General features: G+C 37.2%; 1 protein-coding gene across 1 annotated transcript in view; it reads left to right on the top strand.

Moving 5' to 3' along the window:
• Positions 1–1,382: 1,382 nt before the first annotated feature.
• The window catches only part of LOC129242938 (LIM homeobox transcription factor 1-beta), a 32,594-nt gene continuing 15,735 nt past the window's right edge, over positions 1,383–18,241 (top strand). Inside the window, exon 1 of the mRNA XM_054879889.1 lies at positions 1,383–2,117. Coding sequence (XP_054735864.1) covers positions 1,466–2,117 — 652 coding nt within the window. The 5' untranslated portion in view covers positions 1,383–1,465. The remainder of the gene's footprint in view (positions 2,118–18,241) is intronic.

Here is an 18,241-nt window from a genome sequence, read left to right on the forward strand (position 1 = left end):
GATAGAGAAGCTTCAGCCAATCAGCGCACATGTGGGATGTGACCTCCTCTCCATTTACACACAAGGAAAACTTAATCGTGCATGAGTAATTTCCTTTATGGCCACAAACACACTCACACAGCCATTAGCAGAGGGAACATTTCACATGTACTCAAATGAGGGTTCAGACGGTGTCCGTAGTTGAGTAATAATCACTGGGACATGCGCATTGCGGGGATTAAAATAGCAACCCCTACATATTTGATGATATCGCATTGGTTAATCAGTATTGCCAAATTTTGAAATTTCTATTTTTTAGTTAAGCAACGATTTTTAAAAAGTTTAAATAAGTTATTCATGATATGATTCTTTTTAGATACGAGTATCTTTAAACAATTATACTAAAGTGTAGAAAGCCCCTGCGACCGCCAGCGTCGAGTAGCGTTTGTGCGTGGCTACACTTCGGTTGGTTCGTATTCGAACCTCATTGTGGACATGAAACATCAAGTGATAATAGCCGTTCGGACCTTCTATGTATTTGTAAGTCCACATCAAAAAGCACACCAGAATTGGAGAAGATGCTTTGCCTATCAAAGGGTTGTATACGTGTATATGTGCATAACATATGTAGATCAGCCTTGCAATAATAATTTTTTGTTTTAAATTTAAAAGCTGCGAATAGGATATTAAGGATCAGCCAAAACTTACAATCTTTGAATTTTATAAAAAAGAGTTTTTATCTCAAAGGCTTCACAATCGAGGCAATAAAAAAACCCGTGGATGTGTATGTGTTTTTAAACACTAATGTTTTTATTTAACGGGTAGTGCATGAAATTTCATGTGGAGAAATTGCGGAAACCCTGTTTGAGAATTCGGTGGTTGTTCCAGTGTTTATCAGTGTTCACGTGTTATTATTGTGGAATCATAGTTGGTGCTTGCGCGAGTGCAGGCAGTTGCTTTGTAAACATTCGGAACGCACTCGAAGGGTTGATCCACTGACATTATTCGCATGCTGCATGGTGCGGAATTCTCAGCGCTGACAATGCCAACGGGCGGCGAAAGAGAGTCATTGGTGTTGGCAGTGAAATGTTATGATTTTATCGTCTGCCAAATCACATGTGAACTGACAGCGGACGTTGACGGTTGTGCATGTAAAAAGAGTGAATGGAGTGAAATACCGAAATACTAACATACATACATATACAAAACATAAGTAATAGATGTAGTATAATTCATATTCAAATTACAACAAAAATATATAAAAAAAGAATTAAGTGTCGATGAAGTGAAAGCCGCACGCGATAACCCATGATGTGTCAGAATTGAAAGTGTAAAATATGTTTAAATGAGTTTTAAGGCGTACTTTTTAAACCAAACCCAAAGCAAATGCAGTCAATAAGTGATTAAGTGATTCGTAAACAACCAACAAAGAAGACAACCCGTTGTCTCAATCGAAAATAGAAACAGTTGTAACTCTTTAAAGACAATGCTTGAATTCTATCCAATGCCCACAAATTTAAGTCGTGGCGCTGGCTTTTATCCTCACCATCAGAATCATGGAGGCACGCGTACATTTAATAATGCTCCCAATTCGGTCGGGACAGCAATTAACGCACCTGGATTAAATAGTAGCAATTGTGGACAGCAGCAACTCCAGTTCCAGCATCAGCATCAACATCAACAAAAACAATTGACTGCCTCTCCGACGCATGCAACATGCGCTCCAATTAATAGAAGCAACAGCAGCACACCCACAACCGCAGCTACTTCCACGACAACGTCTACATCCACAACGGTATCCGTATCGGCGTTGGCATCGGCATCGGCATCCGCGTCACCGACCGAATCTGTAACGGTTTTCACCGTAGCCACAAGCGAAAAACCAACGGTGGTAGCCCCTGAAGTCAATTCCAGTGCAACACTTGCAACATCCGTACCCGCGTGTCCCTCCACACTCTCCTCCGCACATATTTTAATGATACCCACATCCATATCTACATCGTGTTCGTCATCACCTTCGTCGTCGTCATCCTTAATGACTGTGTCAGCGTCAGTTTTAGCCCCAACACCGGCATCGTTAACACCGACGGCAATGACGACGGCGACTGAGCTGTCTTCTGGATGTAACGGTCGAACAGGTACACACAATAAGGCGTACTTTTCTTTATCAAAAAACTTATGAATATTTTAGAATAACAACAACAAGTTTCCGAAAGAGTATTTCTTAACATTCAAGGCAACGTTCAAACTTATCGTCTTACCTATGCATATTTTCAAGAATCCGCGTAAAAATTCGCACCTTTGGAAAAGTTGTAAGAGAAAGAAAATTATTTCAATGAAAACAATAAATATGCGTTTATTAGTTAAATTAGAAGGATGTAGCCGAGCAATACATTTTTCTCAAAGCAACTGCATTGTGTTCTCATCTTCTCCATCTGTTTGTTTAGTTAACGCCTAAATACACAGAGGAAAAAAATATTTGTATTACAATTTCTAATTTTTTTTGCTTCGAGTTTAAAAAACCTCAAAAATCAGCTGGCGCAAGGTGTATCAATGCTTTGATTTACGGAAGTTATGCGATTTTTATCATCCTGATATCCAATAAAAAGTGAGGTATAGCTGGACGCATTTATGGCCCTTAAAGCATTTCAGCCCCCAGTGGGGATGTATATTTCGAAATTATTTAACAGGAGCTAACGAAGTCTATTAAATGGATCCATTCTTAAAGTTATAACAGGAAAGAGACTTATTTGTACATATATGGCAAAAATGTTCATTGGCAGCTAGTATTGTCAGCGAGTACCTTGCACAGTAGTTTTTTAAAACACTCAGTTGGAAAGAAAAGTTTAACTGTACTCTCGTCTCAAAGGGTTTCTGCCCACTGCAACATATTTACAGCAGGGTAGTCGCGATCCATTTGCTATTCAGTAGTGTTAAACCTTTTAAAGAGGTCGTCATACATTCTTATATTCTCTAAACAGACGGCGAAAAGGGTACCATCAAACTGATTGCTCATACTAAAGAGACTGTGGTAGTTTCTTTGAGAACCGACGGCCTGCTAAACTAACACCATGTAATGTGTCACAGTTCTTCTGGTCATGGGGTTTTTGAAGGCTGCAAAAGGAGCTTCTCGAGCCACTCTCTCGATATTTCGTTTATTTCAAGTCTAAAACATAATTCTAGTTTTTACAGACCACTAGCTAATTTGAGCTAATAGCTGATATGAGCTTAAATTACTACCTATAGTTAAATAAATAATTAAAAAAAAAAGAGTTTAAAAATTCTTAAAATTCATTCCTTGACACGCAAAAGTCGAGCGGAATGGAACTCATTGAATTCTCTTAATTGCAGCAGTGCACGTATAATGCGTGTTAAGCAATTTAATATGAGTTCTATTAGGGATATGAAGGTGTTACTCCGTAAAGGGGATGAACAATTAATTTCCCCTTTAATTACACTAAAAAATACAGTGGGAGTATAGACCTTCAACTCTCTAGAGACTTTAAGTGAATTAAAATCAAACGGGAACTATAGGAAACGATATTTGAGAATTTCGACGAAAAGCTTTTAAGGAAAACCTTCCGTACACGGTCAGTTCTCTCAATTGCAAATTGGTGGCAAGATCTCCAGTTAAATTGCATATTCCAATCTAGAGCTAATAAAAGAGGTAAAACGTAATTTGAGAGTGTAGAGGTCCGATAACTTTGAGCTATTACGCCGTATAAAACCTAAGATTGAGTAAGATGTGGATGCAATAAAAATAGTGTGACCATTGAATGAAAAATCGGAGTCAAAGATCGCACCTAGATCCTTTAATTCACGAACAGAATGAAGTAAAGTATCTATTAGCAATACTAAATATAAGATGATTGAAAAACATTTTAAGTTTTGGCGAATGTAGCATGAAAACATTAAAACAAGAGATATGCCAGAGCTACTACACCTGCGAACGAGCGCATTAATCTCCGATTTCAACATACGAACACCCTCAATATTTTTAATTGCAAAAAATATTTTCAAATCGTCATCATATAGAGAAAAATTGGCAAACGCAAATCAGTTACTAATATCATTAGTACACACAACGAAGAGTAAAATAAATAGAATAAAGAAGAGGTGTTTACACTTCTGGTACTTGTTTGCCCGAGCTCCTCCTCCTATTTGTTTGCTGATGTTGTTCCACAAATGAAGGGGTCTACAGTTTTTCCTTTTCTTCCTTCAAGTCCTTTTATGAGGAGATTTTTCATGATAGAAATACACTCGGAAGTTTGCCATTGCCTGTCGAGGGGCGACCGCTATTAGAAAAAACTTTTTTCTCCTTTTTGGTGTTTCACGGAGATTCGAACCTACTCACTCTCGAATGGTAGTCACGCACCAATTCTCATTCGGCTACGGCGGCCGCGACGAAGAGTAGAGATCCAAAAATTCTGTCTTCTGGCACACCTGAAGATGCAATGAAAGGTTCCGAACATTCACCCTCAATCACTTCCACACATCGTCTATCGGATAAATAAGAAAACATTGGTTGGGGCTTAACCGGTTACTGGACAGAAATTGCTGCCATGAGACTCAAATAAGTTCCAGCCCCTATTGCTTCAGCTTTTTGAAAGACAATGAGTTGGGATCCTCTTCGCCTCTCCTTCTCAGTAACTCTGCTTACCAAGCTTTTGACACACTTTATTAGCACCCATTATCCGCTTGCGAGATTTACGCTTTTTTCCGAAATTTTAATTATTCTTAAATAAAATTTGAAAAAAAAAATCATTTTTTTATTAAATAGGAGTTTGGCATATTATAAATTCAATATATTGGCAATAGTCGGCATAAACAAAAGAAGTTAAGGAAACACAAAATCGTCAACAATTCATGCAACATTAATATTCTGTTTTCAATACGGTAGCAAAATAATTATACAAAAATGCTTAAAATTAATAGAATTAATATTAAGTACTAAATCCATTTTTTCTGACAACATCGGATAAACGTTTTGGCATGTTTTTAATTATTTTTTGCGTATAATCTGAGCCGATTTTCGTCCATTCTTCCTATAACCTTTATTTTAGTTCGCTGGGAGAAGAAACTAGTCTCTGTCGATTACGCCGCTCCAACTCGTCTCATAAGTTTTCTATAGAACTGAGATCGGGTGATTGGGGAGAGTGGCAATATTTTTTGTTCAATTATAGAGCTACTATTTTCATACAATATGAGTTTCATACTTTGGGTTATTATCCTGATATAGTTTATAACTAATGGTGCCTTAATATATTCAAATATATTTCCTTATTCATTTCAATTGTTTCTAAGAAATTTTTGAAAATAATTTGTTATATTACTTGTACATTTTAAATGTACAGAGCAGTGTGCAGACTGTAAAAATTTTTTGCTACGTAAGCCTTAAAAATTGTTGGGGATTCCAAAATACTGCGGTAGATTTTTTTTAAGTTTATTAAAAGTGCAATGCTTTGGAATTTATTACTGATGAAAAAAAAAAAAAATAAATAACATGCATATGCAAGCTTTTGATACCGTAAAGGACAAACTACCGTGGCTAAAATTTTAATTATTTCAATTTTTATCATCGGTGGTTTATAAATAAATAATATGTATAGCTTATATGTATATCATATTTCGGTCGATGGCCAAGCCGTCAGCATAAGCAATACAATATCTAGATTTCTTTCCATATCCAGAGGAGTTCCTCAAGCGCGATTTTCGGTCCGTTACTGTTTGTTTTGATATCAACGATCTGCCGAAGATCGTTTGAAGCGCAATAAAATGCAAATATACGCTGATGATTTTCAATTGTATTTGAGTGGGCCTTTTCATCATGGAACCTGTAAGGTAATTTTACCTTTATATAACACATCCGGGAACAAAGGAAACGCACGTTTAAACTGCTCGGTTGCTTTATTTCAACTAACTGTACATATTAAAACTAAGAATAACGGCTGAACCAAAATGTACATAGCCAACTATGATTCTTACAAATCATGGCTTGCTACGATTCTTACAATCATGGGTTGCTATGATTCTTACAGAACCTATGCATAAATAACTTACACATTGACTTTGACCACGTCAACGAGTAGGCAAGTAATAATGGTTTGATCTTAAATCCAAGTAACCCACAATGTATTGCTATTTAAAGAAAAAAAACATTTTCACCTCAACGTTTGTGAAAAAGTTTTATTGAACAGATCTGTGATGCCAAGTGTTTATGTAACTAAGAACCCGGGCGTTCCACAGAATACTAAGATGGGATAATCAAGTTTATATTACAATTGGCATTTATGGTCAACACCTAACACCAACACGCACTAGACTACTAATCGCGAAATCTTATGTGCTTCCAACGTTGTTGTATATATGATGTCGAACGCCACAGTGATAATCAATGCAATAAAAAACTGAATAACATCGCCTGGTATATTTACTTATAGTATATAGCACAAAACGGTATGACCACATCTCCCTATAGGCTTCAAGATAAGCTCAATATCCTTTGACGATATCTTGCAACTCAAGTAACTTACAATGTTGCACAAAATCTTACTCCCAAAAGCCGTTTTCAAATTACTCATTGACTACGATTAAGACAGCTTTTGCACTTGAAATTCAAGTAATATCGGAGCGTCAGTTTTTGTGTGTCAGTCTGCCTTAAGCGAAATATCTAAATGCTATATATGGGACACTGAATAAACAATATTTTTTGGAATAAAATAATCAGAGGATAAATCTTTTTACCTTTTGGCATAAGGGTAATAAACATTTTAAACGGCATATTTCGGCTTTTTGTTGTAAATATTTAATAATTTTCAAGGACGTGTAAGGAAATATATGTGTGGGGCAAAACTAATATTAAATTAATTCTTAGAAAAACAATATAAAGTAGTATTTAATAGCTTGTATGCTTTCCGTTATACATATATTTTTTTAAGTGAAAATCTTACTTGTACGCTTAACTTTTAGATTGGAGTATAGTTTTGTTGATGCGTCCAAGATTCACCCTGAAATTCTTTGGCAAAATTCAATAAAACATTATCCAAGACCTCTATGTAATTTTCTACGTTCATCTTATACGAAATAAAACAAATTGTGGTCTTGCCTCGGCAGCTAAAATAACCCCTGGTCATAAGAGAGTCAAGGTGGAAGTTGTGTGAGTGACGCACGTGACCATCGGGATTAATTATAATTATTTTTTCGCTAAATTCGGACCAGTCAATAGAATTCGGACCAGTTCTTTTAATTTTTCCATATCAATCAGGATTTTTCAAAAAGATGTGGATGGAATTTATTTTTAAACTCAGAGCTACCGAAGTTGCATTTTGAAATATCATTATTTGTGCGTTACTATTCTTAGTGAAAGTTAGTTTGTATTGGCTTGGCAGGCGCCTAAGCTCCACTTCGCTAACTTTCTGTACATTTCTTTTTTCTCTTCAATCTTTCTCTTCTCGAATAATTTGATAAATGTTTGATATTAAGTTGTAATTTTATGTATTTTAATATTCATATACGGTACATTGTAAATGTAACTACTTTTCTGCTCGCTAGAGAATTCCGCAGCAAAAAATTGTCAAATCCAGTACGATTTAGCGAAGATGAAACGACTTAATTTATAGCCGCTTAACGTACAGGTCAGTGCTTCCAAGCATAAGTGGGGATTTTTTTATGCTGTAACATATTTTGTATGCTTTAAGCTTGGGATGCTTTGAAAAACGCAAATAATACTGTGAACTCAAGGAAAATTTTTGTGTTATTCACTTGTCGCTAGGTGTTAGATGGATCGAAAGCAGTTAATATTGCCGTACTTGTGTATTGGACTTTATCATGCATATGACTCAGACACAGAAGGGACTCAATTTCCTAACATCCGAATAAAAAGTAAATCGCACTATTTATAGGAACATTTAAAAAACATTAAAAATACGTATTTTAGGTTCTACTTATTGAGAATATTGGAAATTGAAGAATGTGGTCGATTTTAAGCTCATTGCCGTGGATGTGGTAGAAGTGCAATTTAACACACAAAAGTGGTATAGTCCGCACACTGGTTTAGGGCACATTTTTTACAGAACCGTTATACATTTTGTGTTATCGATACCTTATAGTTTTAACACATGGGCTGAAAAGGCCCGGGCCTAGCAAAATAAACATTTTCTTGTTCAAAATTTGGTTTATTTATCAACGTAATTTCCATCAAGAACAACCCAAACATACCAGCGCCGCTTTAACATTTCCATACTACTTTTGTAGAACGATTTATCTTTTTTCGCAAAATAGGCCCCAGTTTTAGCGATAACCTCTTCCTTCGAGCGGAATTTCTTAGCGGCGAGCAATTTTTAGGTCTGCAAACAGCCAGTAGTCGCTGGGAGCCAGATCTGGCGAATTCACATCGTTTTGCATTTGCGCTTTTTTTTTTCAAGTGAAATTTAAAAATTTGTAACACTGCATCGGGAGGAGTTCGTTTGTAAATTGATTTATTTAAGCTTTATAGCCTGTGGGGACTCAGTGCGTGCTTATGTATGCTCTTAATTTAACATGCCATAAGTTATTCGGGAGATGCGGTGATTTGCTAGGTAAATGAAATAATAAACAAAAATTCCAACTTTCTGTGCGAAAATAATGCGTTTCATGACTATTTTTTATTTCTTATCTCCTTTTTTGATACTGTATCCGCCTAAGTGATTTTGGTCGAGCTTTTTTTTTCTTTTGTTAACCTGAGGCATTTTTTCTCAACTTGTGTAGGTATTCTAGTTTAGATCCAGGCCTTTCTCTTTCTCTACTACCGCTGGCAAGTAATATATTTCATTGAATATTTTCAGAGACAGAATGCATGGTCTAACCAATGCCACGAGACCAAGCCACTGTTAGAAAAAATAAATCTTCAATAGATTTTAGATAGACATTCTTATTGAGGTTATCAAATGAGCGAAATCACCAATACTTAAATAGCTCAAAATTACATTTGTCCACTGCGACTTGTGTGCTAATATGGAGGTGCGTGATTGTGTTACCTGTTTATTTGCTCGACGACAGAAGATACATTTTTTTGTTCTCGTTTGCCACCAACCGCACCCACTTTGCTTCTTTACCTCAACAAAGAACAAGTGGCGAGAATTTGGGGCTGATGCCAGTAATTGTACGAAAAAGTGGTACCTGAGCGATTTACTTACTTTTTAAGCTCAAAAATAAGCAAAGAAGTCGCACGCAGAGTCTACTCGTTTGAAATTTTGCTTGATATTAATCTGCACCGTATTATAATGTAGGCCGCCGTACCAATTGCTGGAAAAGGTTTTTTCATATGGCAGTCGCTCTCAGGCAGACAATGGCAAACAATGGCGAGTGTATTTCTGCCATGAAAAACCTCCTCATAAAAAACCATTTGCCGTTCGGAGGCGGCGTAAAACCGTAGGTACCTTCATTCCCTCAATCAAACACCCAAAAAAGAAAGAGTGTCGGCGCCAGTTATATGTATATACACATATTACAATGTAAATATGCAAATATTATAAATCTCTCATCATGCCCGTTCTATCGTATGGCGTAGAAGTTTGGACGATGACAATATCCGATAAGGCGTCCTTTGAAGGGCTCAAAAGAAAGATTGTGTAGAATATTCTTGGGCCTCTTAATTTGTATCTACCTATGTAATAGTCAGTAAGCCTCTTGTTTGTTGATTAAATAAAATAAATAATCAAGTTAAAAAGACGAAATTCGTAGATGAGTGAAGACTACCTTATTAATATAAATTCGATTCAAAAATAGCTATCGGATATTCAAAGATATGCATGGATCAGTTTTAAAAATTCATTTTCAATACGTATTCCAGAGAGTTTTCTTTTTTTATTTGATTTCGAGTAGGCATTATTGTAGTAATTAGCTGGCGCCCATATTTGCCGAATATGAAAGATAGAAGTATCTGAGTTCGTTTTCACCACGGATACAAATCATAAATCACCATCGATCAGTTTCATTCGGAAACAGTATGAAAACTGTAGAGCCCCCCTACTAATTGATCTACTAGTATATATAAGTATTTATATACTTTTTATTTTTTATTTTTGACACTATGTATTTTATTATACCTATACCAATTTAAAGAAATAAACCAAATGCAAAGTTATGGTAATTATCATTTTTTTTAATCGCATGAAATAAATTTTAATTTATACAATCAAAAAATAGATTTAGCAGATTTATTTTTTTTTTGTAATTTGGAATAGAAGTTCAGCCAAACAGTTCCAATAAATTCTGCAATATACATGACAATAATACTTTTCAATAATAATTTTGAGAAAATAGAATTTTTCAATAGAGAATTCTAAATTTGACTTGGGTATTGACGTATGTGGAACAAGATCAAGACGCACGCCACAAATAGGAGGGGGAGCTTGGCCAGATACATAAAACGGGTGTACCCGCCATATAAAGGGTGATTTTTTAAGAGCTATGGGAAAGTTTTCCAAAAAAACACACATAAAATTCAGAGAAATGCATGAAATTTTTATTTAAATCGATAGTACAGTCCATATAATTTAATGAAATAAAATGTTCACCGAACTCGCCTCTCAACAAGTCCATTGTTACACGTGCTGTGTGGCATGTGGCACCGTCTTGCTGAAACCACATGTCTTGCAAGTCAAGCTCTTGTATTTTGGGGGGGGGGAAAGTTGGATATCATTTCGCGGTAGCGCTCACCATTCACAGTTACGTTACGATTCGCAGCATCTTTGAAGAAGTACGGTCCAATGATACCTCCAGCCCATAAACCGCACCAAACTGTGACCTTTTCTTGATACAATTGCAATTGTTCTGGCTGATCTTCACTCCAAAATCGACAATTCTGCTTATTTACGTACCCATTGATCCAAAAATGAGCTTCGTCGCTGAACACAATTTTTCGATAAAAAAGTGGATCTTAAACTTTCTCAACAGAAGACGCATTTTTATAATAAAGTTCAATGATTTGCAAGCGTTGTTCGTTTGTAAGACGATTCGTGGTTAAATTATAGACCAAACTGAAGATGTTTGACAGTGAAACAAAACACGAAACGTGCGAAATGTGCTAAAAAAAACACCCTTTATATATATATATATATATAAATATATATAAAGGGTGTTTTTTTAGCTATTATCGTTTTAAACAGTTGGTTTAAACTGCTGACGCACGTTTCGTGTTTTGTTTCATATATTTATATGGAGTATTGGATAATAGCAAAAATTACAGAACAAGTATTTTTTCCAATAGCAGTTGATCTGTCGAAAATAGTACCTAATCATTTGAAGTGACTTCAACTTAGCCGTATAAATAAAACATAGATGTAAGCAATTCGTGACATGTGCACGCGTGTCTACGATTATATTTAATGCCCATTGGCTCCTACGGCATTTGGCCTAATCTAAAAACATTCGCTTATTTTATTATTTATGTGCAAAAATAAAAGCAAAACCCTAAATACCTCACAAATTGTAGCTATCCGAAGACATCCCGCTAATGCACATGCATATACATCCATATATATACTCGTGCATGTGTACGTGTGGGTATGCATGTGCGGCCGTGTGCGCTGCTGGGTGGAATGCGACGCACGTAAGTTGACCACGAAATTATGCCGACAATGAACCTGAAAAGCACACACACCAATTATATTTCCATGCTATTGGGCAGCTACTAAAAAACTTACTTACACACATACTTAAGTATATGCATAAATTCATATATGTGCATGTGTAGGAGAATCAGGCATTGCAAATAAATTCTTCATACGTGTGCTAGTACATCGGAGGTGCCCACATCCTTCGGTTGATATCAAATGCCACCTTAAATTTTTGAAATAAACACAAATTTTTCTTACTAAATTCCATTTCCATAAACTCCTAGAATTTTGCAAAATTTGCCAACAATGCCAGAGAGCTAGAGAAACGCCTGCAGCTTAATAAATACTCTTGCATACATACGAGTGTAGGCTTGGCAGAATTAGTATGCATACGTGCATATATTTATTCATTTAAATACACCTACGTGTTTATGTACTCGTATATGCATATTGAATTGCATGAGCGTAGATGTACAGTTATGTAAGTATGTATAAGTGTACACAAGTACGAACACATTAACTCATGCACATGTCATTTGTCGCAGCGTTGTGCCTAACCACAAATATTCCTGTTGACATGTGTGGATGCACATGACAGGCCATCGCCAAATTCACCTTGTAGTTGAGTGCGTGTGACGCCCCTCCCTGGCACCAAAACACATGCCACCCGCGTATGCTACCCTAACAAACATTTCTCAAGCCTGAGATACCAGCGATATCCCTCTTATTGCATTTGACTTGCTAACATTTAAGTTGATGAAAGTTTTGGCAACTAGTCTACTATTTTAGATTTCAGAAATTGCATATGGATTGTTTCCCATTTTCAAGGAATTGGATTAAAAATATTTTTCAACTTTCAACTTTCCTTGTTTGCTTTTTGATATTTGGGAGAAATATAGCAATTTTCATGCAAGGGAATTATTTATATGGAACCAAAGAACAGTTCCTCGCAATTTTATAGAATAAATTATTCTTTGTTATTATTTCTCTCTACCCCATCATAGCCAGCAACAACAAATGGCGGCACATGTTTGCTTTAATAGGGGCTGCTACTCATATTGCAAAACCTCCGAATGCATTTCTGTAATGATAAAGTTTCTTACCTAAACCAGCTAAGGTATACCAAATTACCGATGTCCGGACTATACCATTTTTTTGGTGAATTACATCTACCACCGTAGGCTTAAAATCTATCGTATTTTACAACTTCCATTATTAATAAGTTTTTAAAGGTTGTAATGAATAATAGACGAATAAAAAACGTGATAAACTTAAAAAAGTGGGATTTTAGAATGTATAGTATGTAAATCTTCCGCATTGTTTTAGAAATGTAAGTCATCATACTGGCTTTATAAAATCTATAATTAAAGCGTGCAGACGTGTCTTTGATCGCTCCTGATTTTTTTTTTTAATAGCCAACAGTTTATACTGCTAAAGTGATTAAGATGAATACTTGTCAGATAGTGCCTACAGTAATTTCATAACAATAACGAGCTTTCATATCAGTATTACCACAATGCCCTGCGTATGTGGGCAAAAAGCTGAGCGATCGCATCCTAAAGTGCAGATGTACTAAGTGCAAAGAATTTTTTTCATTTGGAATGCGTTAACATATTGCCCAAGGCGTGTATATATAGAAAGGCTTTGATATTGCCGAGCTACATATGTTGAATTCTTACTCAATTCTGACAAACTGTTTTTAGATTCTTCTTGCGCTGCTATGTCCCGATTTACACGAGAAGACATCTGGAAGGGAGACACTGGAAATTCTCTTTTGATGTTTCATTCGCGTACACACGGGCAAAAATGTTTCCGCGACATTTTGACATTTAATACTTAAGCATCGTCTGGTTCGGTTGTATTCTAGCCACGCGCTTACATGTAAAGCAAAGAGCGTTCGACAACAGTTTCTTAAATATATGAATGAAAAATGCAAACTGGTTAAATAACTAATAATTTGTTGTTTTTTTATTGAAATATATTTATAAATTCTTATACTTGAATAAAAAAAATTAAATTAAAAATACTTCATATGTAAATAATTAACTTGACTATCTAGAAATGCAGGGAAAAATTAGAAATCAACATAAACATGTCCCATAACTATTTTAAATTATACCTACTTTACTAGCAAAAATAATCGTGCATTTCCCAAGCAGCGTTCGGATGTTTGTCATCGTTGTTATCTTCCCTTTGATTGAAAACCAACACATAACTTAGAACTTTCTTCCACGAAAGAAGAAAACGAATGAAGCAACTGTCAAAAATTGCTTTAAGATAAGAAATACGAATAAGAAGAGCAAAGCGTGTCGCCGAGTACGGGAGACAAAATCCCTTCTCTCTTCCCCGACCGTCCTTCGCCCTTGAACAAAATGTTTCCCTTCCAGATGTCTCCTCGTGTAAATCGGGTCTATTCGACGCGAATCTATTCGCTCACTAATCCTCCAATTACATTAGATGAGAGTGTGAACCAGGATTTTAATAATTATAAATTGCCTACGGGAAATTGATTTGCGGAACAACAACAAACAACGTTGAGACCCATAATAAATGAGATTGCTTCTCTTAGAACTTATAATGCGCATATGTTTGCTGTGATCAATGCACTGCGTGATGATAAAGAGCCCTTAATTAGCAAAAGTGAACCTCTTCAATCAGAAATTCACTCGCTGCAGAGTAAGCTTCGCATTGATGAGCTATCCTCTGCAATTTCTCTGCTTGTTGCGGAAGTGAAGTGTTTGCGCGAAAATTCAGTAACAAACAATAACTGTATATGCATAAATCTACAGCCTAATGCAAAGAGTCAGGTGGAGAGCGTTACTGCTCCTGCTTTTACCGCTGACTTTATTCACTCAACGTCTTCTGCTGCTATAGTTAATGCAAAAAGCTCTCTTACTTTTGCTGCCGCTGCTGCCGTCGCCAAAGATACCAATAATTCGCCGACTGCGGAACCTGCATTGTGCGCTGTTCCTGACTCTCGCACTAGTGTAATGCTGAAAACAGTGAACACCGTAAACGCAATCCCGACTCAGCTGTTCCGATCAAACTAATGGGAACCCCATGTAAATGAAAAGTTCCTTCCTTCCGTATCGTAGTACCGTAGATTTTATTTCACGATGTTTCAAAAAATCCCGTAATACCGACACAGCTGATTGCTCTCTCACTATACAGTGTTGCCAAGCAGTACATTTCGAAATCATTTACAAAATAAGCTTAGAAAAATGATAATTTTTGTTAAAATAGCTTAAAAATACTGTTAATGAATAATGTTAATTATATAATAGATAAATGAACTATTTGCATTTGTTGGTTTTTGGCTTTGGTTTATTGAACAATGAAAAATTGTAACTGATACCGCGGATGTGTGAAAAAGTGTGTAAGCAAAAGTATCAATGGTATCATTGTGTAGATACAACGAAACACATACACACACAAACCGATGTATTGTGTAAATATGTAATTAAAAGAACGCAGTTGTTCTCGGGGGTGAGTTTTTGTGCACGGTAAGGGACTGCGGTAAGGGATTCCGTCCGGTGTTCACTGTTTTCAGCATAACTACTAAGAGCTCTGCCGTTATGTTTTCTCCTACAGTGGCTCAATCGCATACTAATGCACAGTGGGCTACTGTGGGTAAGAAAGCCAAAAAAGGCACTACGAAAAAATGGATACACTTCTCTTCATTCCAAAGCTCAGTCACTCAGTCAAAGGGCAATATTATATCACACACTGCCAAAAAATCCAACATTCGCCAAAATCAGAATGCCTGCTTCAAACTCGTTAAAAGGATGTGGATATAAACTCTTTAAAAAGGATTAACTTCAAACAAGGAGTCCCGCCGTCTCTTTATGATCAAGTTATGAATTCTGTGCTCTGGCCTGCGGACGTTAAAGTACGCCCCTTTAATGTTTTTTTTCAAAAATAAGACGTACCGCAAAGAAGACGTACCGCACAAGAAATAGCTCCTGCCCATATTTTAATGAGTTAAAGATATGTTTTCAAAGCATGAGAGGTATGCGTACTAAGTCTGATGCATACATATGTAGGTATATGTATACTCGTAGCGCCCATATGGATTTTGATGTAATAATTTTCGTTGAGACATGGTTGAATGCAAATTTTTATGACAATGAATATTTTGATTCAAATCTATATAATGTCTTTCGCAAGGACCGTAACTCTTTGAGAACTGGATGCTCCTTGGATGGTGGCGCCCTAATTGCAGTTCATCGGAGGCTATGAGCAGCTCAAATTACGCTCATCAATTCTGGCCCCATGGCGGCCGCCGTAGCCGAAGGGATTGGTGCGTGACTACCATTCGGTATTCAGGGAGAACGTAGGTTCGAATCTCGGTGAAAGACTAAAATTTTTTATAATAGTGGTCGCCCCTCCGCAGGCAATGGCAAACCTCCGAGTGTATTTCTGCCATTAAAAAGCTCCTCATAAAAATATCTGCCGTTTGGATTCGGCTTGAAACCGTAGGTCCCTCCATTTGTGGAACAACATCAAGACACACACCACAAATAGGAAGAGGAGCTCGGCTAAACACCCAAAAAGGGGGTACGCGCCAATTGTATATCTATGTATATAATTATGTATATCGGCATAGAAAGTGGGTTGGACATAAACCCCAATTATAATCCAATTTTATTAACATTATACGAAAATGCGCTTATCAATAAATTGCCATTTACGCTAATCCCATGTTGGATCAACTGTGTAATGATCAACGCGTAAAAGGTTCAACAGATTCTTGGTATATAAGGGGTTTTCCAATAACAGGTGTTATTGGTGAATTGATTGCGCTATCGACAAATGATTAACGATTTTTTATGACCGGAATGGGATGGCGTTGATCTGGACAACGTTTATTTTCAACAAGACGGCGCTACGTGCCACAAAAGCAACGATCTTTTACGGGAAAAGTTTCCGGACCGTGTTATCACTCGAAGGGGTGAGCACAATTGGTCACCGAGATTTTGTGATTTAACACTTTGTGACTTTTTTCTTTGTGGCCACGGGAAAGAGAAGTATACGCCAATAGCCCAGGGTCGATTCAAGACCTCAAAGATGGAATTCGTAAGGCTATCGAGGACATAGGGCAGCCACTTTGCAATTCGGTTATGGAAAATTTCAAGAAAAGGATGTTGTCCTGTAAGCGTGGTCGTGGTGGTCATTTGCCTGATGTTATTTTCCACTATTATCGGCATACCTTCCTCTTTATAATGAAATAAACATCCGATCATTTATATTAAAAAATAACATTTTTCTTTGAATATCAAAATAACACCTATGTTTGGAAAACCCTATATTAGCCCCTTAATTACCGCCTAGTTGTAATGTTGATTTATATAAAGTCTTCTTCTTAATTGGCGCGATAACCGCTTACGCGATTTTGGCCGAGATTAACAAAGCGCGCCAGTCGTTTCTTTCTCGTGCTAACCGGCGCCAATTGGACACACCAAGTGAAGCCAAGTCCTTCTCCACCTGATCTTTCCAACGCAGAGGAGGCCTTCCTCTTCCTCTGCTACCACCAGCTGGTACCGCATCGAATACTTTCAAAGCCGGAGCGTTTGTATCCATTCGGACGACATGACCCAGCCAACGAAGCCGCTGGATCTTTATTCGCTGCGCTATGCCTATGTCGTCGTAAAGCTCATACAGCTCATCGTTCCATCGTCTGCGATATTCGCCGTTGCCAACGTGCAAAGGTCCAAAAATCTTACGCAGAATCTTTCTCTCGAACACTCCAAGCGTCGCTTCATCGGATGTTGTCATCGTCCAAGCTTCTGCGCCATACGTTAGGACGGGCATGATGAGAGTCTTGTAGAGTGTTAATTTTGTTCGTCGAGAGAGGACTTTACTGCTCAATTGCCTACTTAGTCCAAAGTAGCACTTGTTGGCAAGAGAGATTCTACGTTGGATTTCAAGGCTGACATTGTTATCGGTGTTAATGCTGGTTCCTAAATACACGAAGTCTTTTACAACCTCAAAATTATAACTGTCAACAGTGACGTGGGTGCCGATACGCGAGTGCGCCGACTGTTTGTTTGAAGACAGGAGGTACTTCGTTTTGTCCTCGTTCACCACCAAACCCATTCGCTTTGCCTCTTTATCCAGTTTGGAGAAGGCAGAACTAACAGCGCGGTTGTTAAGGCCAATGATGTCAATATCATCGGCATACGCCAGCAATTGTACGCTCTTATAAAAAATTGTGCCTGAGCGATTAAGTTCTGCGGCTCGTACGATGCTCTCCAATATCAGGTTAAAGAAGTCACACGACAGCGAGTCACCCTGTCTGAAACCTCGTTTGGTATCAAACGGCTCGGAGAGGTCCTTCCCAATTCTGACGGCGCTGCTGGTGTTGAGCAACGTCATCTTACATAGCCGTATTAGTTTTGCGGGGATACCAAATTCAGACATAGCGGCATACAGGTAACTCCTTTCCGTACTGTCGAATGCAGCTTTGAAGTCGACGAAAAGATGGTGTGTGTCGATTCTCCTTTCATGGGTCTTTTCCAAGATTTGGCGTATTGAGAATATTTGGTCGATGGTAGACTTTCCAGGTCTGAAGCCACACTGATAAGGTCCAATCAGTTGGTTGACGGTGGGTTTCAGCCTTTCACACAATACGCTCGCTAGAACCTTATAGGCGATATTTAGAAGAC

Source organism: Anastrepha obliqua, chromosome 3 (assembly GCF_027943255.1).
Source record: "Anastrepha obliqua isolate idAnaObli1 chromosome 3, idAnaObli1_1.0, whole genome shotgun sequence".
Classification (NCBI taxonomy): Eukaryota; Metazoa; Arthropoda; class Insecta; order Diptera; family Tephritidae; genus Anastrepha; species Anastrepha obliqua.